The 25,070-nt window shown below is 40.3% G+C and overlaps 1 protein-coding gene across 6 annotated transcripts in view; it reads left to right on the top strand.

Annotated features, from left to right (window-relative positions):
• The first annotated feature begins 9,015 nt into the window (after positions 1-9,015).
• LOC111872009 (coronin-2B) overlaps positions 9,016-25,070 on the top strand; it is a 58,321-nt gene continuing 42,266 nt past the window's right edge. Inside the window, exon 1 of one of the 6 annotated variants that reach the window (XM_023865458.2) lies at positions 9,016-9,224. In XM_023865458.2, the coding sequence (XP_023721226.1) occupies positions 9,099-9,224 (126 nt within the window). In that variant the 5' untranslated portion in view covers positions 9,016-9,098. Of the gene's footprint in view, positions 9,225-22,515; positions 22,635-25,070 lie in introns of those variants that run through there. The other 5 variants (XM_023865456.2, XM_023865457.2, XM_023865459.2 and 2 more) reach the window with 5 other exon arrangements.

The following is a 25,070-nucleotide window of genomic DNA, read 5'->3' as shown; positions in this document are numbered from 1 at the left end:
TGGATCGATCATTCCTCTTAAGAAGTGAATAGCTTTCTAAAGGTATGGTTTCACTGCTGCAATAAAACCATATGACTTCTGCATGCTGTGGCTTCAGCATTGGACACAGTAGGCCAAGGTGGTTCAGCTCCTTTAGCACAGTGTAGCTGTTCTCACAATAATAGCGTAGATTCTGAATGTGGATGCTGTGAAGGTGTTGGAGCTTTACATTGGTCCGAAGAACGGCTGTTGCACTGGATCCAGGTGACACTGTGTGACAGTTGCTGTAACATACCCAGGCCAGTTGAAGTGCTATTATGGAAGTGACTGGGTTCGATGCCATGTGCACAACTTGTACAATTTGAATGCACTGGTGGAACCATTCCTAAAGGGCAATTAGTCAGATCAGTTAATTTAAAGGACTAGTTCAGATAAAGTATTTTTGAGGTAGGGTGTTCATAGTTACTAATATATATATATATGGTCTTCTCGTTTTTATTACAGTTTGTTCAGATTTTATTTTAATATTATTATTAATAACATTTCCTATATTTGTTGATGGTTTTAAAATGTTTTGTTGCGCTGCTAGTTTTACTTGTAATAACATTTGTGGACTGGAAATATGGTTACTTTGGTTGTCAGTTACAAGAATTGCTATGATTTTGTTAGTTACTGTTGTGAGACTTACAGTCCCCACTTTCCTTCTGCTTGGTATCCCTCTTTCTACCTTTTAAATGTGTCAGCTGTAGGATTCAGTTGCAGTGCATTGTCTGTAACTCTCATATGTGTGATTGCATCCCCATAAATGCCATGTATTATCATTAGATTCAAAAACTTACAGGCAAATGATGAGCAAGGAGTGTGTATTGCTGGCCAAGAACCTGCCAAGGGTCAGCAATGGATGAGTCAAGCAGTGTTGCTTAGCTTGGATATGACAGTGAATCATATCAAGCAGTTGAAGTGAGATTCACCCAGCCAATTGTGGGATGGGTGACTACTTTGCTGTGTCTGTTGCTTTCACTGTGACTTGTTTTTAGGCACATCAACAATGTGGGGTACCCTAAGGTAGCTATGCATGCCTTTATGTCTGAAATTCCTCGAGAACAACTGAAGAGATCTTCATGAAATTTGATATTGAGTTATAGGAAAATTTGTCAACAATTTCAAGTTTTGGTTAAAGTCAAAGAAATGATGGACATTTATGGTGAAGACATACATTTATTTTTTGCTCATATATCATTAAATATTTGTCAGTGAGGAACACAATTTAAGCAAAAGTTCTAGAGAGAAACGAAATGCACAGTTTATATCAAGTACAATTTTTTAATATGTCTTGTGTTTTCAAGAAATTTAAACAAATGGAATGTCATTCATGTACTTCTGAACTTATGTTTGACAGTCAACAGTGGTCTTACTACAGTCACCATTAAGAAGAAGAAGAAGAAGAAGAAGAAAAAACAAATTCTTTATTGAGCTTAGACTGCATTTAAATCAGATTTGTTTTTTTATGTTAATGTAGTGTCCTGTTTCAGTATAGCTTTGAACTTTTCTGTGGGGACATGCCTGTGACATCTGTAGCCGTCCTTACTAAATGTCACTTTACTGTCTGGCTGACATCGGCACTTCTACAGTTTCATGGGCGTCCAGCCTTCCTTCTTCTTGGGTTGGTCGGCATACTGTGGTCCTCCAACGTATCCAACTGCTTCCTTCTTAGGGCTGCTCATCCCAAGTGGCTCCCTGAAAGTGTGAGCCAGTCCATGTCTTCCTTCATCATCTTTGTTCTTGGGTTCCTCCGGATCATGTACACTGTATCATTTATTTGGACAGCTACCTTGTATGGGGTTTCCCATGAGGATTGGATGTTGGATGACTTCAGCTTTGTGCAGCTTGGGCAGTAGAGCCACACGTCATCCTCCTGGTAGCCCGCAGAGTTTGCCAAGCAGTCTTGCAAAGTTTTCTTTCAGTCACTGGCCAGCTTCAGGTGTTGGTGGACATAATCTTGGATGTCATGTAGTAGCTTCTTGTTGGGGAAGGGGGCATGCAGGTTGCAGGGCAGGCAGAGTTTTCTGCCAACATCAGGCTAGCCAGGGTCAAGCCTGTAGTGTCTCTGTTGGCTCTGTTGTCAAGGAGGAATATGGGTGATCTTGCGACCCAGTCCCTCTCATACAGTGCAGTGACTTTATGCAAGTGATCCTCTGCCAATTTTGGTATAGCTTTCTACAGTGCCATCTGATTGTGGGTGAAAGGGTGTGATTTGTATCTTGCTAACCTCCAGGTGTTCCAAAATCACCTGTATTGGGCGTGACTTAAAGTTATGGCCCTGGTCACTGTAGCTCTCTTGGTACTCTAAAGTAGCAGAAGAAATTGACAACCAGTGCTTCTGCCACTGTTGATGCCTTTTGAGTGGGAACAGTTTAGCCCACTCAGGAAGTACTGTTTCCCTTGATCGCTTTGATGAAAGTGTCCGGCTATATTGATTGCTTTCCCCTTGAACAGGGCCCCAACCCTGGTTTGCGGGCCTTGGCTGGCTGCATAGGTGTCACAATGCTGGCACCACTCGTTAACATCGTGTCTTGCCTGAAGCTAGCAGTACCTCTCTCTGACCTTGTCCAGGGTCTTGTTAACATCCAGGTGTCCTACTGACATTCCACCATGTAGTCTGGCCAGTACGTGCTTCACTTTACACTGAGGACTATCTGAGCTACTTTAGGTCATCCATCAGTAGACTTCCAGCAGTGCTCCAATATGCCATTCCTTACTGCAAGAGACTTCCACTGGTCCCAGTAGCCCTTGCACGTGGCACTGCAGCCGGTTATGTTTCTTTCATTCTGGGTGTTGTCCAGCTCCTAATTTCTTCTAGAATTGGTCTCACATTTTGGTCGTTCAGCTGATCCCTCCTTATGGCCACTGGGTTTGCGCTGTCAGTGGCTACGGCCACAACAGCTCTCACCTGCTTCACTTCTGCCTGTGCCTTCAATTATTTACTGTGAGCACACATTTCTTGGCATGGTCTTTGGGGAAGGTCATCAGTATCGTTGTACTTCCGGCTTTGAGATGCTTGAAAGAAAAGTTGCATTCTTGCAGGCACTGAATGAAGTGGACTGGTTTCCCATCGAGGTTTTTAAAATTCATGAGCCAGGTTAGCACTGGGTGGTTGGAGTGTAGGTAGAACTGTAGCATCCTCAGCATAGACCAAATGCTGTGACGTGCTATATTTCAGTCCTTGATTTCCATGATTCTGCTTAACATTGTACTTAAAGTTGAAGTTGAAAAGAATGCCCACAATGAATCTCTCTGTTTGAGGCTCTTCCAAATAGGAAATTTATTAAACTTTACGGACTTGTATTGTGAACAATTTTCATTTGTGTTCAGTCAAAGAAGCATGTTCCTACATCATAATTTGACATTACTTGAGGCGAAATGTACCACAAGGGTAGGTTTGTTTTGTATATGCAGCCACAGAAGATATCAAAAAAAGAATTAATTTTAAAATTATACAAACAGAAATGTGCACCCATTTTTGATAACTTCTTCCACAATACAGAAACTGTAACAGAACAAAGCCATTGTCTGTGTCCACAAATGTATGTACTACATTGAGATTTGTAGGCTTAGGGATTAATTTGATACATTTCTTTGTGGTTTATTGTAGTAATTTCGTTCCTTAGATTGTGTAAACAGATTATTTATCTGTATTCCAAGAACAAGTTAAATTAGAATCTCCAATGAGAAGCCAGTCAGGCCTGCTTCTTGTTGACATGCACCTGCAGAATGCAATAAAACGAGTGGAGTATGTGCATGCTGTTGGCAGTTTCTCAGCATATTTAAGTGTTCCCATAACCGATTGTCTGGTTCAGTGTAGTTTAATATATTGCCTGGTCTGTATGAATTTTGGATTCATTATACTTTATACATTGTTTTGCCTATATGAACCTTGGGTCCTTGTATTTTCATATATGGCCTTATTATATGATCTTTGGTTTCTCATATTTTCATATATTATCTTGTCTATAAGATCTTTGGTTCCTTGTATTTTCATACATTGTCTTACCTATATGAATTTTGATTCCTTGTATTCTCACACATTGCCTTGTCTGTATGAACTTTGGTTCCTTGTATTTTTGTATATTATAGTACCTTGTCATTGTGAACTTCAGTTTATTTTATTTTCACCCATGCCTTATGTGCATGAACTGGACAAGAAGGAATAAAATGTATCTACATTTACAGAAGTTCAGGTCGTGTATCAATAGTGAGGGAAATCAGGGAACAGTGTGTAACTTGCAAGATGTTAAGTGTAATTCTTTTTGGTGCATAATGGGAAAAAAATTAATTAAGACACAATCTCAGATTTGGGAACTTAAAGAGAGCATGTGTTTATTATTTTATGCTGGTTATACACAGTTTCTCAAACTTTGTGATACTGTGACCCTGTAAAATAATGTATTATTTTATGTGACCCTCATCACTTACAGTCAATGAAAAGTACAGTTCTGCGCAGTGCTGCAGGTCCCTGTCAGAATGAACAGCTTTGCAGTCTCTCCACACATACAATAAGCTGTAAAATGTACCTTTACAATCACAACAATATTTGCAGAATATTTTGTTGGTTGCATGTACGTTTCCCAAAAGCACTTATATTAAATCTTATTGACTTGACAAAAGTGTATGTGGATATGACTATATTTTAAATAATTCTTCAGAATTTGTAAACCGCAGTCTGAGAAACCATTGGTGTTATTTCTTGAGTTTAGAAATAAATGTTTTATATCTTGATAGTGATGCATATGTTTGCTGAAAGGCATGGATTTAGTAGAGGACTGACTCAGCATGCATCTTTACCGTAGTTTCTGTCTGATTCTCATGTTTATATAGTTTATGTTTTCAGAAAAGATCTTTGTTTATATGATAGAGACATACTAGGGATAGTGCTATGCCCACCACATGTTTGTATCTTTTTATTCTTTTAACCTTTGATGTACATTATAACTTTTTAGATACCATCATCATCATCATCATCTCTCATCAAGAGCAACGAGTTATGATCACAGTTCTTCAAATTTTTTACAGTAAGGACTGTGCTCAGTGGAGTTAATTAGTGTATAATATTATTTCCGATGACAAAAACGACATATGCTTGTGCAAATGCAGAAAAATCATAACTTCCAACCAATGAGTCAGCTGATTGTTCATAATTCACGTTATTTTATCTCTTTAATCCAAACTGAATTGTAACAGCTTTAAAAAAGTATAAACTAGCCTTCACTTGCACTTGTAGGAAGGGGTAAACTTCTGTATGTAGTCATAATGTTTGACACAGTAATTTGTAATAACTTGAACATGTAACCATATTACAATATTGTAAGACTTTATTTTCTCAAAATAAATACAGTTCATAAGAAAATAGCAACACTGCTTAACAGAGCCATTGTGGTTTGTCATATCAAATTGTTTTATATGTCACATTGTTTAGTAATTAAAAAAGTGAAATCTTGCCAGACTTGCAGAATTAGTTTAAAAGTACACAAGCACTCGTAGCCTCTCTAGAATTGGTTAAACTGAAAGCAATTTGTCAGTAAAGTCATGGTTCAAAGCCAGAAACACCCAGTGCAGGTCTGATTTGAGAACAGTTATTGGATTTCCAGACAGACTATTTTATCCAATGAAGGTTTTCAAATCTGCAATGGTTTCATCAGTATTTACAAGATGTGTCATGTGGATAAGTAAAATTTGTATGGAAGTATTGTACTTGAAATGATTTGTTTAAAATTTCACTGATGACCAAGAACATTCAGTGTTTTCAGTAATGGGTTTTCCAGTGTTACAGCAGAAAACATAAATTGAATCAATGGTCAGAACCCAGAAATGTAATGATTTTTATTTTAGTATAATTTCAGTTTGAAAGCAAATGGACATACAAACATACGCTTTCTGCCTTATTAAGTGGTCCTCACTCTTTTCCTGTAAGAACACTTGGTATGGTCTGTTACACCCATGTTTACCTTTTTACTGAAGAAAATAATGACATTTACAGTATAATTCTGTGTACCCAGTGTTCTGTATTATCCAGTTTTGAGCTTATCCATGCATGTTTGCTTGTCAGCAGTCTATCCTATCTGTCTGTGTTACTCATGAAACAGCTCAGGAATCACTAGAGATTTTTTCATGAAATTTGATACTGTAGAATTTCATGAAAAGTTGTTGAAACATTTCAGCTTTCATTTAGATGGGACAATTTTTACAGCTACTATACTTCAAGGTCTACATTCATTTCTGTGTGTATTTGACATGTAACTTGGTCCTGGTACTCAGAGCCAGTCTGGATGACGCGGAGAAGTGAAAATTCTTGACCCTACCAGGACGTGAACGCCGACCCCTTGTTCATCCATCCTGTAGCTAGTTGCTATACCGAATACACTATCCTGGCTCCCTCAGGGAGAAGTTCCCAACTTAAAGAATGAATGTATGACATCGTGTTGGCTGTTCATGGCTATCACACACAGTAATAAATTGGTATGGAGCTATGGTGAATGATGATTAGCAGGGGGAAAACCAAAGAAACTTGGAGGAAAGCCTGCTTCAGTGGCACTTCATCCAGCATAATTCCAATATGAATCAGTATGGAATGAGAAGCCATTGTCTTGAACTTTAGCTGTGACATGACCTTCTCCTCGGTCAATAAATTTTGATCTACTTGAGTGCCTTGAACTTTGAAAAACTATAAATCATTCTGTTTTGCTTATCAGGCTGGCTTTGTTCACATCTCAGTTGTGACGTGGGATTTTCATAGCAAGTGATGGCCTCTGCTGTTTCAGATTTTCTGGTGTTTGAATTTTCCCAAGTTAATTGGGGTAGTACAAGTACATCATGGTGTAATAAGGTGCATCCTGTAGTTCACCATTTAACATTCCTTTCATTATGCTACTTTGTATAACTGTTAATTTGTTTGCTTTTAGGTATGTGTGCACTTGTGAATGAAGGTATCTTTTTTCTTACATGCCCTTTTACTCTTGGTTTTTGTTATTAGTTTAACTGAAATAAGTTAATTGTTCCCTAATTAAAATTAACCAGAACTGATTATGTGATACAGTAATATTGTGTGGACAAAATATATATACTATCTGAAATGGAAAATAGCTGCAAGGCCTCCTTATGCACTAATACTGTCAAATTGTTCTTAAAAATCTTTGACATGTGGTCAAAATCCATTTATTTGTGAGACATGTATAGTCTTCACACAGACAATTTTCACAACATTGAGTGAGGATGAAAATTATAACATAATTTATCTGGCTCCTTGGATCATCATACGAACTTCATCAAATACAAATTAAAATGAAATCCTTTTCCTTATCAGTTAGGCAATGTAAGCTTTCATTTCCATTAAAAAAACAGCCAACCATGTTTCATGTTTCAGAGTATGCTGAAGATACATACTACCAAGATCATAAGTATTTTTAACTGTTTATTTAAGTTGGAAAGCCAAGAGTGGTGTCTGAGTTGATTGTGGTTGATGTTGGATCTTTGTCAGTAATTCTGCATTTCAGATACTGGATAAGATGTTTGATTGATAGTAATAGTATATCTGATTGGATAAGAGTGTAATATAAATTATTTTGTCAAACATTCTGAAGCCTTATCTATCCAGAGACGTACTAGAGCAAACCTCACACATGAGGTAATGATAGTTTGTTCACATGCATGTGAATTATGTTTCAATTTGTATACATAAATAATACAAGATTATAAGTTACATAAAGGTTTAGCTTTAATGAAGTAAGAGATATTATATATATATATTTTAAGCCCATTTTCAGTGAAATACAATACAGATTATAATAAATATGAACTGAAGTTAATGTGTTACTGGCTTGTTATTTGTATCACCATTACTTCAGTGATACATGTAGATGCTAATCAGTAGAATCCAGATGACTAGAATTCTGGCTACTGTTGACAAATTAACATCATGGAGCAGCAGTTTCACTGTCTAATTCAGCAACATGTGTCACTGAATCCACTGATGACTTTTCTTTGTCATGCACTGAATGGTGTGTTTGCTTGCCCAGGCTGGGTGAGTGTTGCATATTATAAATACTGATACTGTAGCTACAGTGAAAATGTAGCCATCAGTCATGGAGTACTGTGTGACTTAAAATTCCCAGTTCCAGATGATGGTTGATTTCTGGCCAGACTGCATGCAATGATAACTTCCTTAGTTATATAAAGTTCTGCCACATTAAAGTCCAGTAGAATCTGCCGATCCAATTAATGTCCATTTCAAAATTATACGAGTAGCATGTGCCATTAAGATGTAGTATAACACCTTGTAAAGGGAGGTTGTGTGTGGCGGCCTCTTGAGAGTTGTGTTTTATTGGACAATGGCAGATTAAAGAAAATTATGTTCATCAAATTCGACTTGAGACTTGAGAACTGCTGTAGAGATCAATATTTAATAAAACTTCAGAAACCTAGAAAACCACCAGTGTGTTTGAGAAGAGTTCATTGAATCCTTTGAAAGAATGTATCAGACATGCGTGACTAAGACAAATTTTGACAGTATTAATGAAGGCCCATACAAAGATTGCTGGAAGACACATAAAGAACTGGATATGAAGAAATTGAGGCAAACGGCAAAAAATGGAGACGAATTAGTAGCTGTGGCCAAGGATGTTGGTGGGCCGTAGAACCAAGGAGTAAGAAAGGCGGTAAGATAATATTGAAATGGAACTGGGGGGGAGGGGGGCGGATGTTGCAATATGCATTGGATTCAACGGGCCCAGGATATGGCCCAGTCGCAGAATCTTGTAGACACTGTAAAAGACTTAGGATACCATAAATGGCGTGAAATTACATGTCTAGCTGAGAGGCTGCTCGTTAAGTTAGCCCGTGACCTGTGATCGCCTGTGCTGCTTGTAGTGGAATGTACTTGGAAGCTAAACTGCAGTTTGGGGCTTCTTCTATAGATCGCACCACTAGGAATGATAGTACGGATGGTACTGTGGTGTCTGCGTATATGACACTTATCTCTGATCGTATCTGATAATGATGCAGTCAATGTAATATTTGAATAGAAGCAGTGGAACGGTGTGAACGAACACTGGTGTCGGCGTTTTGACATGATTCGCCTACGAGAAGAGGTTGTACCAAAGCAGGTTATCGAAACAGGAAATTTTGTGAATATACAGAAGGACACGTTAAGTAATATGGTTGATGTTCGAGCTTGCAATAAACCAGTAGAAAGGGTAAGTTTACTGTATTTATTCAGAAAATATGTGAATTTTGGTACGTGTGGAAGTACTCGTCTGCTCTGGGCATGAACGTAGGGGCGTGTTCCGTAGGAGTCTCCTTTTAATGGGATCAGTGATGTCTCTTTTGTTACGATATGCGGTCTTTATAAAACAACTTGCAACATAAATAATTACGCGCAATAGAAGACAAATTACTAGATCTAGGAACAATTTTTTTGTTGGGTCCATATTTATATACAAAATAATTTACGGTAGTAGATATGCTATAGTGCGCTTATGCACGCGTTATTGCGTATGTCATAATTAAAGTAAAGTGTACATTTGGCGTAGTAGTGTGAGGAGACGATTCCGAGTTAATAGCATAAGACGTATGGTCAATTAAGAATAGTTGTCACAATATAAATTGCTTTACTATAAAAAAACTGTACCGCGGTGGTAGAAACTGTTATAATATACTTCAGATTGTGGAAGCAGCTGTAATATGAAATAGTAACATGACATTATTCCTAGTACGATATAAAACATTGTGAATGGTATTTTTTTATGGTTTTAGAATTAAAATTTATTTTCAGTCCACAGATAATTTATAGAGCCAAGAGAAGCATGTGAAATAAATCATAATGCAAATNTAGTTTGTAGGTGGAAGTTCCAGACATTTTCTTTTATAATGATAATATAAAGATCAAAGTAAATGTTTACTCTACTTAATTGTTTTCAGTTTAGAGTTAAATTCTATAGAGCAGAAGGAATGAGAAGAGATAAGCTTTTCATTTTGGCTTAAGTTTAAGCCTTTGATGGAAGATGGAAGATTTCTGAATAACTTGATTCTTGTATAAGGTACTCTACAAATGAATTCTATTTCTCAGACTAAGACTGACTGTGCTTGGTATTGTTTTAATTGAGCTCTTTAGTTCACAGTAAAATATGAGAGAATCATTCAGAGTGTGTAATGAATGAACAGCTTTCAGGGAATATGATCTGATGAGAAAATAGAAGTGAGATGGATGGTCGAAAGTGAGCAAGGAGCAGAGAAGTGAGGACTACCACTGCATGTTGAGGAGAGAGAAAGTGCTAGTTCCACAATATTAAGTACCATAGATAAAATTCACATATAATCACTTTGTAGAGCAACACTGCGATCTTCCTCCCTGTTAGTTAATAAAATAAGTGAATGTGGTTCATAGAAAACGAATATAGGTTTTTGCTTATATGTTTATTTATTTGTAATTTATTTAATGATGTGGTCAGTAGGTCTGGTATAGACTTCTGTGCATCTGAAGGTCTTATAATTCAACTTTGGTTATAATTATGAATTAAGTGCTTAACTTGGTGTAACTGAGTTCAAGTGTGTCTCCTTGAATTTGGCTGTATAATAATCTAAATAATGGTCTGTATTTATGTGTTGAACTGAAGTGTCAATGAGCAGTCCACTAGTGAACCGACATCAGCTAGTACAAGACCTTTCGATACTTCAGAGGCTGATATGCCATACCTTCCCAGGAAATGTAATATGCATGATGATTGGCCATGTAAACCCACAATAAAGCTTAAAATTAATTTGTATACATAAATTAATAGCATTATTGACCTGTGATTGGTTGAGACAAATGTTCTGAAGCTTTGAGAAAGAACCATTACATTTTGCTCTCCAGCATTATAAACAGAATGAGACATTTACCTCCTCTATCACCATTGCATTTCTGAACAGAGTGGTACAATTTATTGGAGTACTCTTTATTCAGTATTATTTCTTACCGAACTGCAGTCGCCAGTGCAGCTGCTCCTGGCTTCAGTCTCCTTGAGATGTTGCCACGGTCCCCCGTACATAACATTGGAATAGACCCAATAGAGAGCAATACCACCAGGATTTCCCATGTTGTTGCTTGTCTGTCAGTTTTGGTTGCGTGGAAACATTTACAGAGCCGCAGCCAAGCAATGGACGGCATCTCTGGATCTGAAGTTCTGGCTTGGAGTGGACATGTCACAGTATTATGCAGGGACTGATTAAAATTCCCTTCTGACATGTAGTTAGGTTATCATTTGGCACATGCAGGTTGTGTTTATGTCGTGTGTTTATATTGTGTCTATTCAACTTTTCCACTTTATCCACATTGGCACATATATGAGTGACTATAGATGGGGTCTGGATTGGTAATTGGATTTATTGATCAATTACATATGGTAACTACAAGTAACTATATTACTATCGCTGATTCACACACTCTGCAGTTCCCTACAGCACATACTAAGTCTTCTGAGTCTGCTGCCTTCACCATTCGTTGTCTGGTAATGGCTTCCAACCCCGTAGATCCCTCGGCTTCTGTGTTCACGTCCTTACTAGCCAGGGACTGCCTCACAACTATGTCACTCCGCTCCACCGCACTAGCCCCATTGCACTGCACTGCACAGACTATACTAACTTGGTCAGTCGAGTGATATTGCCCTCAAGTGGATCCATAGAAAACACCACTTCCATCAGTACTTTCACTGTTGCACGCAGGTCGCTGCCTAGCAATGTCTCCAGTACTGTTGCGCATTTACGAAGCTGTTGCCTAGCAACCCATGTTAAGTTGGTCCCGTGTCACCATGGCATGGCGCGTCCTCAGTTTGCAGATGGAGATGGCCTCCAGGTATGGAGGGTAGCTGCGAATATATTGAATAAGCAGTCGCGGACAGCCGACAATGGGTGGTACTCCAGCTTGGGTGTTGAGCGTCAGGCTAACAGCTCCTCACCATACACAATATGTTGATTATGAAAGATCACAAGAAGTCTTGGACCTGGATGGATTCCGTGGATAAACGATTTAAGCGAAAGATGGACATGAGATTTGGTACTTGCAATGTTGGAAGTATCGGTTGCTGAGGACAGTGGCGGAAGGAATCTCAAAATATAAGTTAGATTTAGTGGGAGTACATGCGGTCAGACGGGACAGAGTTGGCACCAAACCAGCAGGCGAATATACATTTTTCTATGGAAGGGAGAATGAGAAAAATTAATTAGGTACAGGTTTTCTCGTACAAAATCATATCATAATCAGCATAACTGCTGTGGGTCAAATTTGTTAGTGATAGGATGTCATACATAATACTAAGAGGTCACTGGTGTGATATTGTTATGAATGTTCATGGCCCAGCAGAGGATAAAATTGATGATATTGTCACATGTTGCCTATGTAATGCGACAAATAAATTCACACAGGCCTTGGATTTGGCGAATATGTATATTGAACACCCACTTTTACACTCGCGAGTACAATTATCACATTCAGTATCACAATTACTGCTTCTGCTATAGTCAAAGCCATCTGAAGACTGACTACTCTTCTAAGGTCAGATGCAAACTGAACTGTTCTCAGCAACTTCTAGAACTCAACTGTCAACTCAGTTCAACTGTCTGGTCCCTTCAAAGCTGGACTTTTATAGCCTGGTCTCAGAAGGAATATAGCGCAGCATGAATAAGCCTTTGGTCTCGGCCACTGATTAAAATGTGTTTAAATGAAATGCATGGCAAAGTCTGTATACGTAAACGTTTGTCTGATAATTTCCTTATCCAGAATGGTCTAAAACAAGGAGATGCTTTAATGCCACCCCTTTTCAGCTTTGCTTCAGAATATGCCATTAGGAAGGTCGAGGAAAACCAGGTGGGACTAAAATTAAACAAGACACATCAGCTGTGGGTCTATGATGATGATGTGAATCTACTGGGTGATAGTATAGATACCATAAAGAAAAACTCAAGAACTTTAATTGACGCAAGTAAGGAGTTTGGTCTAGAAGTAAATAAAGAGAATTCCTGTTACTAGACATATTCACTTCGGCGCAGTTAACACATGGAGGTTGGTTTGGACATGAATAGCTTTCTGATGCAGGTAATGGGGCAATTCCTGTTAGTAGACATATACACTTCGGCGCAGTTAACACATGGAGGTCGGTTTGGACATGAATAGCTTTCTGATGCAGGTAATGGGGCAATTCCTGTTAGTAGACATATACACTTCGGCGCAGTTAACACATGGAGGTCGGTTTGGACATGAATAGCTTTCTGATGTAGGTAAATGGGGAATTTCCTGTTACTAATGTATACACTTCAGAGTGAGTAACACAGGGAGGTCGGTTGGGATGGGGTCCCCATGCCCACTTGCTGCAGTTGCCACACACAAGGCTGCAGGTACACTGCTGTTGTGTATGCCAAAACCTCAAGCACAGGAACCATCACACAGGGTTACGAATTTTAGGGCAGTCTGGTTTTCCTTCATATATGAGGAGAATGTAGGGCTTAGAAGTATGGTATGAAGAGGAACATGTTTCCCATCCGTCCTTCCATTTAATCTGTAAACTTTGGAGACGTTTTAGTTATGTAAGACCTCTTTCAGTTTCCTAGCCAGACATCCCATCTGAGACGTCAGTAGTAACGACTTGCTAGGAAGAGTCAAGAGACGTGTCCCTCAACATAAACAGGGCGGGAACCAAGGAGGTTCGTTTTCAGGTGTACGTCTGACTATTTGTCATGGAGGCCTTTGCCCAGTGGCATTCCATTCATTAACTGTGGTGCATTTTAACTTTCTCAGCTATTCAGTGCTTTCAGGACATAAAAGAGGTTAATAGATTTGATGGTTTTCTCAGGGTTCTTCAATCTAAAAGTTATAAATCTTCGGGCCAGCATTTTTACAATAACAGTGTCAGGATGTTTTTACCGTTCATCACTTGTGTTCTTTGTGGGGCTAGATATTTGGTGCGTATTATCCATTTTACCCCCCCTCACCAACAGTCATTGGACTTTCATATAGGTGTAGTGAGAAGGGTTCATCAACCTTCATCTCTTATAGAGTTCTCCATAGGGACACAGAAGTTGGAAGTTGCTCCAAAAAGATGAGATGACACCACAGAGATATGAATGATCCCTGCTGGTGAGGCAGGAGTTGAGACTGTAAGAAATATGTAAACCTAGCAGAGGAGGAATATGAAGGCTGTTCTGATGTACACAAGCGTAAATGGTCAAACTAGTATGGGGATAATGTGGTAGGCATTCAGGGGGCCAGTGAGGAAGAAGAAATAGATGACTACAGATGTAAGAAAATGGCTGAAAGCAAAAATTAGGAGAAGTAACTCATGAGAGTCCCCTTTGCATCCTCTCAACCTACCGTGATGGGAGACCATATGGTGCAAGGAGTAAATCTAATGGAGAATACAGTCTTCTGGGTTCTGACACTGTGTAGTACAGAGACAACCTGAAATTTGAGAGGAATATTTTGTCTCCGTCTTCAGGGTTGAAGAATATACCAGTCAAGAAAGCAGCAGAACCAGGCCAGTCTGTTCCTGATCGTCAATGGAGGGAGTGGATATAGCCACCATTAATAGTTCATGGAAAGTAGTCACAAATGGTGAAAGCAATTCATACTAAGCAAGTAATGACTTGCAAGAATTTGTTGTTTTTGTCTTCTCACAGAATCCATTGCTGATGTGTTATGTAACTGCAGCATTTTTGTTCTTATTATGCACACTGACTAAGGTTCCATTTGTGTCTTCTTGTCTCATTTCAGTCGCATTTCTTTTTCTGGATATTACTCATTATGCAAGAAGAGTATAATAAAGGATGAAGAATCTGTAGATTCACACAATTTCATTGCAGTTTATGTAAATATAGACTCTCATTCAGGGGGTTCTGACTTTGATCCCTTGTCAGGTCTGTGAGCAATTCAATCAGGGAGAGTAATTTTGCCTGTAATGAAGAAACTGTATTATGTGAGATATAATGACTTGTAGTCTGGTTCACTGATGTTTTGGAGGAGCGTATTGCCACTGGCTTCAGGGTCAGAGAGTAAGCAAGCCAAGAAAGTAACCAGCAAGAAGCAGCTGGCAAGTGAAGCTTGTTTGTCGTGATCACTCTTTGACTGTGAAGATGATGTCAGTATGTTCCTCGGAAACACCATGGAACTGTCACTGGACTGTATGACATTACATCCCAGTCACTGCTGCAGGAACCTCAAATCCAACATTTAAATGATGTTTTGAACATTTGATCAATTGAAAGCTTTCCACAATTCATAATAATATTACATGCTTAATGAGATAGGAATGCATCGTAGAACAACCTTCATGGTTGCTTCATCCATTATTCTGTGCAGCCTTGTGGAGCAAAGCATGGCAGGCTACATGCTTGATTCTGTTACACTGTGTGAAAGTCTGTTGCTCGAAGTGCCTTCCCGTTAGATAATGCATGAAGCCACTCCACTCCCTTGTACTGCTGCTTATGCTGTCACCATGCTGGTTCATGTTAGTTTTGTTTTCAGCTATTCATTACTCATGACTTTCTACACAGGAACAAATTAAGTGAAATCTTTATTTGATGAATTTCTGGGGGAATGACTTTCATTGTACTAAATGTTATTTATGCAAAATTATATCAAGAAATTTTTCCCCTTCTGATAAGGCTTGCTATATTTAATTACAATAAAATATATGTCTACTAAAATAAAAAAAAAGCTATCACTGTAACAGTCTCTGGTGGCCCATAGGTTTGTGAGACATCAAGGCTCCCCTGTTTTCTACACAGTAGGCGTGCAGATGGTGGTGAAGTCAGCCTTATGCACTGGCCACCCATTACTCCCACAGTGATTCCTGGTACTCATTTCTGTTAGAGGCCAAGTCGACCCCAGAGCCATAGTGCAGCTGGAAGGATTAGGTTGAGTGAAATATTCAGTGACTTCATCAGGAATCAAATACATGACTTTCTGGCTTGTAGCATAGTTCAGCAACCTACTACACTACTGTGTGTTTTAAAGAAACTGTTTCTGCACAAGCAGATGTAATTACATAATTAGTAATATAAAATCAATTTATGGAATAATTAATAACATAATAAACACTATGGTTTTGCATGAATGATTTCTGGTATATGGAGAATATGAATAATGATCTTTGTTTTGACCAGAGCCACATTAAATTGAGATATCATTCCTAAACAGTAAAAAAAGTTCTGCTCTAAATGTGGATGATTTGCTGAGTCTAAATTTTCTAAATATGGGAATATTGTTTATAGATGGTTTGGATTTAACCAGAAATATATATTTACTGAAGATGGGCTTTCATTAACTGTAGAAGCACTAAATTGATATTTTGCTGTAATAAGTTGTGATTGGTCATGCAGAGAATGAGAAAGTGAAAGATGTTCTGCTTCCTAGAAACTAATCAGAATACAATGCGGTCTTCTTAATCAGCCATGTCATGATGAAATAGAATGGAAACCCATTTAATCTTGACACGGCTGGCTACCCATGCAGTCTTCATTGCATTTGCACATTGTGACTGCTTCACATCTTACATAATCATGTCCCTTTGTGCGCATCACAGTATTGCAAATGTCTGTATGAGTCATTGCAAGTTTTAACCATTTTCAAAAGAGTGGAAGGGTTTATTATTAAGGCAAATTAAATCAATTGTTAAAATAAATATAGAAAACACGTTTTGAAAGCTTACAAAAGACTGGCTGTAAAGGGTTCTAAGGATAGTGTATAACGTTCGTCTGGTATTTTAGAAAATGAATGGAACACACCGTTTCGGAAACTGGATCTGTTTTGGCTCTCAGGTGAGTTGGAGACATCTGCTGTGTTGAATCCCTTGGAAGGTGCTTACCTCAGTCACTGGACAGTCCATGTCACTATAACTACAGCTGTAGCCATCGTACTGAGGAAAATGAGGGTTAAAGACAACGTGGAGGATCTGACCACCACCCAAGTGAAAGAAGAGGCTACTAGCAGCATAAGAGTCGGAGATGTAGGAGCACTGGCCACTCTCAGAACTTTTGCTTACAGCCCTTGGGAAAGTACAAAGATGATGGTGGTACACCTGGACCAGCTTGCACCTTATTAGGGGACCACTCGGGAAAAGCCGCCTTAAGGAGGGAGCAGCGGGAGCAGTTGGAGAGTAATCACTATGAGCACCGAGCTACGGTGCAGGAAGGAGAGGCCAATCACAGATGTCACAAGCACAACCCTTTGAAAAGAAGAAATGTCGATATGCCTCGAATAGCCTTGAGGAAGGAGCAGTGTGGCATGTAGACACTTTGCTTGGTAATTGTTGCAACAGACATGCACGCAGCAGTGGAAGAGCAGTTGGGGACAGTGTTCTCTGAGCACTTTGTAGTGAGGCTGTACAACTACGGCCAGCTGCTGTTAGATGTTCATGATCTGCTCTGCAGATCCTGTCCTGACAGAGGGCAAGAGGAAGAAGTTTCAATAACACCCTATGTGTGCGAAATATACACTTGACAAAAGACCAAGCATATTCATAAGAGACAACCCCGTCTTCTCGTCAGAGAGGATGTTGCTTAAGGACTGTTACCGCAAGAGTTCAGTTGGGGGGGAAAAAAACTCTGGTCATGGTTCTCAAGGCGCTTGACGCCAGGGTGAACTGATTGGCAGCAAACCGCCAGTTGAAAAGTAACTCTGACTTTGTTTTTGACTAGAGTAGAGTTTTGAGTCATGAAATGACAGCGAACAGCGTAGAAGGTTGATGTGATATGGCCGCCAGCATGGGAGGTAGTTAGTGGAGTGGAGTGGAGTGAGTTAGAAGACTGCTGTTTCATTCCTGGTGAGCTGTTGGTGTGAGAAGCGGCGGCGGCGACAGTCAAGCATACGACCATTCGAGTGACTAGACTGCCGTTGTAGCGGAAGCTACTAGAAATAGGGCATAATCTGCTGTACTGAACCTGGACTGACAGAGGATCTAGCGAATTTATTGAACACTTGCTCTCACAATTACACAATTTACAGTTTCACCACTACTGCCATCTGCAGTATCACAAATACTTCTCCTGTAGTCACTGGCATGCACTCGATACAACCCGACTCGGCGACTGCTAGATTGAAACTGACCGGTTATTCTCTCTCTAGTAACTCTTATAAACCCTCAGTCGGACAGCGGCAAACCCACATCACTTCACTGTTGCGTAAACGCCGTGTTTACAGGCGTTGCTGGCGAACGCTTCCGAGAGCTATTTATTGCTGCGTAGTAACCGCTGTGTCCCCTGTTACGTCACTGTGGGAAGTGCCGTTACGTCACCGCGGGGACGGGGACGGGGACGGAGTGTTGACTGGCCTGTTACCGTAGCAGCGGCAGTTGCTCCCATGATGTTACGTCACCACTGGAGGGGGGGTGTTTACCGAGCGTTGTGCCGTCCACGTCACATTGCTCCCTTCTAAAGGTTGTTCGTCCCGAACAGCCGAACGGTACATCCTCGTTCTTTTTTTCTTCTCTGGTGTTCGTCTTCGGTGCACTACCTCCGCTCCCCTTCTTCAAAGTATTACCGTTTGCCTCCACGTTGTGAAGCTACTTTTTGTAACCAAACCACTTATATAGCCCCTTACGTTTGGCGCCACTTTTTGTATAACCGTTTCTCGATGTCTCCACTACTGGCCCAACGTTGATGAGCGCCACTTTGTGACTGCACTCTCACATACCTTTTGTTAAACTCAATAATTGTCTTCTCTCTTGTACTAAATTTTATCTCAGGGTTATTTGATTTATAAAGAGGTGAGGTTTGTTGGTTCGGTAGAGCTGAGGTTCTCTTATCTCAGAGCCTTGAACGGGCCACAACTCGAAGAAACAAGAAATGACACAAACTACAAAAGCACGTATCTAGTTTAGATGTATTATTATTATTATTATTATTATTATTAAACATTTGTTTAGTCACTTCTTAATAGTACTGTACAACTGACTAACACCAGTATACTTGTACTTCTTGTTTCTACAAGATCCGGCGTGTAACTTTTACGTCCGATTTCTTCAAGGGCCGGTGTGTGACTTTTACGTCTGATTTCTACGAGGGTCGGTGTGTGACTTTTACGTCTGATTTCTACGAGGGCTGGTGTGTGACTTTTACGTCTGATTTCTACGAGGGCCGGTGTGTGACTGACTTCGACAACTGACTTCCCTTCGAACCATCAAGTCCTTGTTTCATCAACGTCTCGACTTTGCCACACCCTTAAATTTTAGTGATTGGTCACATTTAAGAAATAGGCGTCTCTTAATTAGCTATTACTCCACTCCGTTTAAAGATTACAAGGAGTTTAGGTTTCTGAGGTTCAACGTACTTCCTGTCAGAATCTTGACAAATGTGAAGCTTGGCTTGGGTCATTAAAACTTCACTATTTTAAGTTATGGCATGCACAAGCTGTCAAGTATTGAATTTACAAAAGATTTCGTAGTTAGACTTTCACGTAAAATTTCCGAGAACCCCGCGACGAGGTGTTTTCCTGTTTCTGCTGCACGTGTGGGAAGACGCTAACTCTTACATGCAAGAATAGACCTATGTCTCACTACACTTGTTCATTGCATCTCATTGTGAACAATTAAAATTTCTAATTAATAAAATTAATTTCATTTAAATAGGTACCATAACAGCGGAACGGTTACAAAAGGCGCTCGGCCCGAGCAATTCCATGGCCCAGCTTCCGTCGATCCGTTGTATCACATTCATTCGTCGCTCATTCACTCCTCATTCACTCCTCATTCACTCCTCATTCACTCTCGTTGGGAAGACCGGTGCTTCTAAGTTACCGGCACCTCTTGTGTGCTATTCCATTTTTTTTTTTCGTTTCGGAAGGGGTCGACCCCTCCACAAGGTCCAGTGTCTCACCTCTCTTATTTTACTGGCAATCCAGATGGTTCCCTTCACGCCCACTGACTCGAGAGCTTGTCCAAGGGCCACGTGTAATGTCTTCATGCTTCTAGGAATGGGTTCTTTGAAGTTTCGGCTCCTTACTCTTCTGTTGTCTCCCGGGTGCGCTAGTCATCGCTTTCGGAGCGTTTGTCATCTCTGGGTTCTTGCTGCAGCATTGTCTCTGTCCCTGTGTCTCCTACGCCGTACCACTTCTGCGCGTCAGGTCATCCTGATTCTCTCAGCGGCCAGTTCCTTCCTTTTCCTGGGCCTAATTATCCCTGAGGATGTCTCTCTTGAGTCATGCCACTGTTGGACGGCATGGTCGCGAGTACCAAGGGGCCCGGACCCGAGAAAGACTGCGCTGGCAAGGACCAGCAGCATGTACAAAAGACAGACCCGTCCTCTCGTCAGAGAGGGCGCTTCACAAAATCAAGACCGTAACTGTCAAACAGTAATAAAAATCTGGTCATGAGCCCCAGATGAGGCTCGACATGAATACTTACTGACTGTCAGTCGCAATGTGACTTTGATTTTGACTTTGAGTTTAGTTGTTACGCAGTCACCGGCAAGTAAGGACGTAAACACGGAAGCTCAGGAAGCCACGGGGTTGAAGCCGTTACCAGGCGACAGCCGATGAAGATAGAGCAGACTGAGAAGACTTCGTACGTGCTGTAGTGAACTGCAGTGTTTGAATTAGCAGTGGCGCTATAGTTACTTGTAGTTACGTTCTGTGAGAGTTCAGTAAATTCGATTACTAATCCAAACCCCGCCTGTAGTCACTCTATTACGTGACAATATTTATAAGAAAGTAGGCTGAGTTAAGCCTGGAATTGGTAGTTCAGGAGGAAGGGAAGGGAATTTTAAAACGAAGTTCGTAATGAAGAAAGCAGTCTTCTGGGATTTGGCACCGTGTATATGTGGTGTTAACCGACGTTTCGGAGGACCGTTTCTCACGGTGTTGTCGCTTGCAGATTTCTTAAACTTTTTCTTCAACCCTGAAGATGGGGGCGATACGTTCCTCCGAAACGTCGGTTAACACCACATATACACGGTTCCAAATCCCAGAAGACTGCTTTCTTCATAGTCACCGCCGTGAAAGCCTCAAATCTTACGAAGTTCGTAATTTTTGTATGGTATCGGCAGCTGGACTGTAAAGCATCAAATGGTCAGATAACAGATGAGCTGGAAAGGATGCAGAATGAAATAATCGTGGCCTAACTATAGGTACTGTCCCGACATTTGCCTGGAGGGAATGAGGAAAACTGCGAAAAGCTCTCAAGTCAGGATAACCGGTGTCCAGTCTGACATCCAAAGCGGGCACCTCTCAGCTACGAGTGCAGAGTATTTCCTGTCTGCCAGCCCGTTCACTTTAAAATGTGGATTGTTCTAACATCAGATAGAGTGCAGTTATTCAAAGGGTAACAACCTCGGCCAAGAGAACCTAATTGGAGGGAATGATGAGGGTCTGACCCAAGCAGGCAGTCATGCAATGTACATTGTAAACACAGAGAGAACTAGCTCTGTGCTTACCCCTTTTGTAATTGAAAGCTTCCCACTGTGTGGTCTCTGGATTGAGACAAGTACAGAATTCATGTATGAAAGAAAAGAAAAGTGAAAATCTAGAAAGCTGTATCGCTGTTCTTCAGTTACAGTGGTTTGTGTGTTTTAAGAATAATTCTCTAATCGAATGAACCTAGGCTGATGGTGGGAAATTTTATGGGCATCGTGTTATACTTACATTGTACATACACGCCTGCTTATTCGTTTTTGTATTTGTTAACTTTATCCGTACATTAATTTGCTGTTTACTTCATTCCATACTTAATTGTATTTGATTTCTGTTTGTTTATTTAATGAATTAATATTTTCGATATACATTTCTTTATGAGTTCGAGAATGTGTATTTAATTGCGTAGCGTTTCATTAAAGATATGACAGTACACTGTTTAGGAGCCGGGATAGCGTAGTCAGTATAGTGACCAGCTACGGGCCGAATAGCCGAGTGGTCGGAGTTCGAGTCCCGGTAAGGTCAAGAATTTTCTTTTCTCCACGTTGTCCAGACCGGCTCTGGGGTCCACCCAACCTCCTATCCAGTAGGTAACGGGGGCTTTTTCCTCTGGGGTAAGGCGGCCAGGGCCCGAAGCTGACCACTCACCTCCATCTAGTGCCGAGGTCAAGAAAATGTGGAACTATACGTTCACTCCTCCATACGCCTTCATGGCGTAGTGCTTAATTAGTTACTCACAGGGACAATTTTACATTTTCTTTTATAGTAAACTGTTTATAGCGTGCTGCCAACGTTTCTTCTTAAGGAAGTGTCAGGCTGAATAGCACATGTTGTGAGATGACCTGACCTCAGCTATTGGTGTCTGGGAAAGGGGCTTGTGTCTCCCTGTGTGAAATGCACATGGCAGTGATTATAAAGGAAATGAGGAGGCGCGAACTCTGAGTGCAGTTAGCGTGAGATCTAGATCATCTCCCGAGATAACATTGTCTCTTTCTCTCTCTCGGTATGAGAAAGAGACCATGACACAGTGTGTGTCATGCAAAGTGAAAAGCACCCTCTCGCTATAAGCAAACGCTTAGTACGGATTCAGCACGGTGATCGTTTGGTCTCTTGTGTTCGTGATTTCACTGGTCATTCAGTGTTTTGTGGATCCGGTGCTTCGTTGGAAATATATTTGTGGTGTTTGTTCTGCCTTTTTTAAAGTACTGCAATTGCATACATCTGTATTGTTCAGGTAAGAGTATGTGCAGAAGTTATACGGGCGTCAGATAAACGACGCATGGTGGTGTTAAGTCGGTCATGGGAATAATTTTGAATTATGCCTTACCTGAGTTGATAGAACTAATTCATGCCATGGGAAATGCCGTTATTTAGATGAACGAAGGCAGTTTTTCTTGATTTGTTTAATTTATCACCATCATCATCATTTCCGCCGACACAGGATGGCCTAGCGGTAACGCTCTAGTGTGCTTGCCACCAGCAGTCGGCCTGGTCTCTTGCTCGGCTTATTCTTCGACCCTGAAGATGGAGGCGGTATGTTCCTCCGAAACGTCGGTAGACTTTCGGCGGACTACACGCCGTTATATCCCCCGTTATATCATCTGATGCCATATAGTTTCTATGCTGAAGGACAAAACTTAAAGAAAATCATCCTTCCAGTATTAGACCTACTGTGACCTCTCACGTATATTACAAAACAGAATACTTCCATTGTTTCAGAGACCTTCCCACACATTATTTTCTTCTTTGGGATCCTTTCAGAGCTCTTCCTGCCGATGTGTTGTGTCCAGTTTTTTCTTGTACTGTTTCATAAACTGTTATTGCGAAATTTGTAGTTCTGTCATATTTTGCCTTAGGTTTTATTGTTCTCTTATTTAAAGGTATCATATTTACCTACTTACTTACTCGTTTAGCTGAGCCCTTCTGCAGGAGCCGTCAATTCTGCAGATACTCAAGAATTTACAAGCATTTTATGGAACCCGAAGGTTCATTACTGTGTTCACAAGAGCCCTTCACTGGTCCCTGTCCTGAGTCAGATAAATCCAATCCATACCATCCCATCCTATCTCTCTAAGATCCATTTTAATATTGTCCACCCACCTATGCCTTGGTCTTCTCAGTGGTCTCTTTCCTTTTGGCTTTCCCACCAATATCCTATATGCAGTCCTCGTCTCCCCTATTCGTGCTACATGCCCTGCCCACCTCATCCTCCTTGACTTGATCATTCTATTTATACTTGGAGAAGAAGAGTACATGTTATGAAGCTTCTCATTATGTAGTTTTCTCCATCCTCCTGTGACTTCATCTCTGTTTGGTCCAAATATTCTCCTCAACACCCTGTTCTCAAACACCCTCAGTCTGTGTTCCTCCCTTAATGTCAGAAACCAAGTTTCACACCCATACAGAACCACAGACAAAATTATAGTTTTGTGTATTCTAATTTTTATGTTTTTGGACAGCAGATGAGAAGACAGAAGGTTCTGAATTGAATGGTAGCAAGCATTACCTGAGTTCATTCTCCTCTTAATTTCCTCCTGAATCAGGTTTTGATCTGTTATCAATGTTCCCAGATATCTGAACTGTGCCACATTTTCAAAACATTTGTTTCCTATCATTATATAATGATTTTGCCCTGCATTTTGGTGATGAGACAGCAACATATACTTAGATTTCTCTGTGTGTACTTCTAGACCAGGCATGTCCACCTTCAAACGGGTTGTGATTGACTTTTTAGTGTCAAAACTGCCAGTGATCTACCACCCCCTCCTATCGTCGTACCTCACGTTAAGCAAAAATATTGGTAAAAATAACATGACACATGATGCTTGTTGTAAAAGCAACATACATTGAAAGTACAGACTACTCTAACACATATTTCCCCTTCAAAATCTTAATATAATCATAATATATTACAAGTGAATTTTCGTACTTTTCACGTATAATTTCCTTATAGGCCTATGAGATCGACCAAAAATCGTCCCGCGATCGACGCGTTGGACATGCCTGTTCTAGACCAACCTCTATACTTGCGTCAATTAAAGTATGTTTTTCTTTATGGTATCTACATTATCGATCTCCGGGGGGGAGTGTTTCTAGAGGAAATGTCATGCAGGCGTTACAACAAGAAAAAGTGCGAAGATCAGAAGAAACAGCACGGATACAAGATTGGAACATGGAATGTCAGGACCTTGAATCAAGCAGGAAAATTGGAGAATTTGAAAACGGAAATGCAGAAGAATGAAGTGTCTGTGCTAGGGGTCAGCGAAGTGCGGTGGAAAGGACAAGGTGAAATAATAAGCGGTGATTATACAGTGTATTATTCCGGAGGTGAACGGGCTGAAAGAGGTGTGGCAATAGTGGTGCATAAAAGTGTAGTGAGGAGTGTTGTTAAGAAGATTGCTTGTAATGACAGAATTATTGCTCTGAAGTTAAAGGCAGAACCGGTAGATATACTGATTATACAAGTGTACATGCCAACATCAGAGTATGAAGACGATGAAGTGGAAAAAGTGTATGACACAATTGAAGAAATTCTTCAGGAAGATGGAAGAGGAGACACAAACAGCATCATATTGGGAGACTGGAACAGCATTGTTGGAGATGAACCATATCAGAATATTGTTGGATCACATGGACTAGGAAGACGGAATCACAGAGGTCAAATGCTTAT

The sequence above is a fragment of the Cryptotermes secundus genome, unplaced genomic scaffold (genome assembly GCF_002891405.2).
Source record: "Cryptotermes secundus unplaced genomic scaffold, Csec_1.0 scaffold77, whole genome shotgun sequence".
Classification (NCBI taxonomy): domain Eukaryota; kingdom Metazoa; phylum Arthropoda; class Insecta; order Blattodea; family Kalotermitidae; genus Cryptotermes; species Cryptotermes secundus.
Note: the sequence above shows the minus strand (reverse complement) of the source record. Positions and strands in the feature narration are given on the sequence as shown.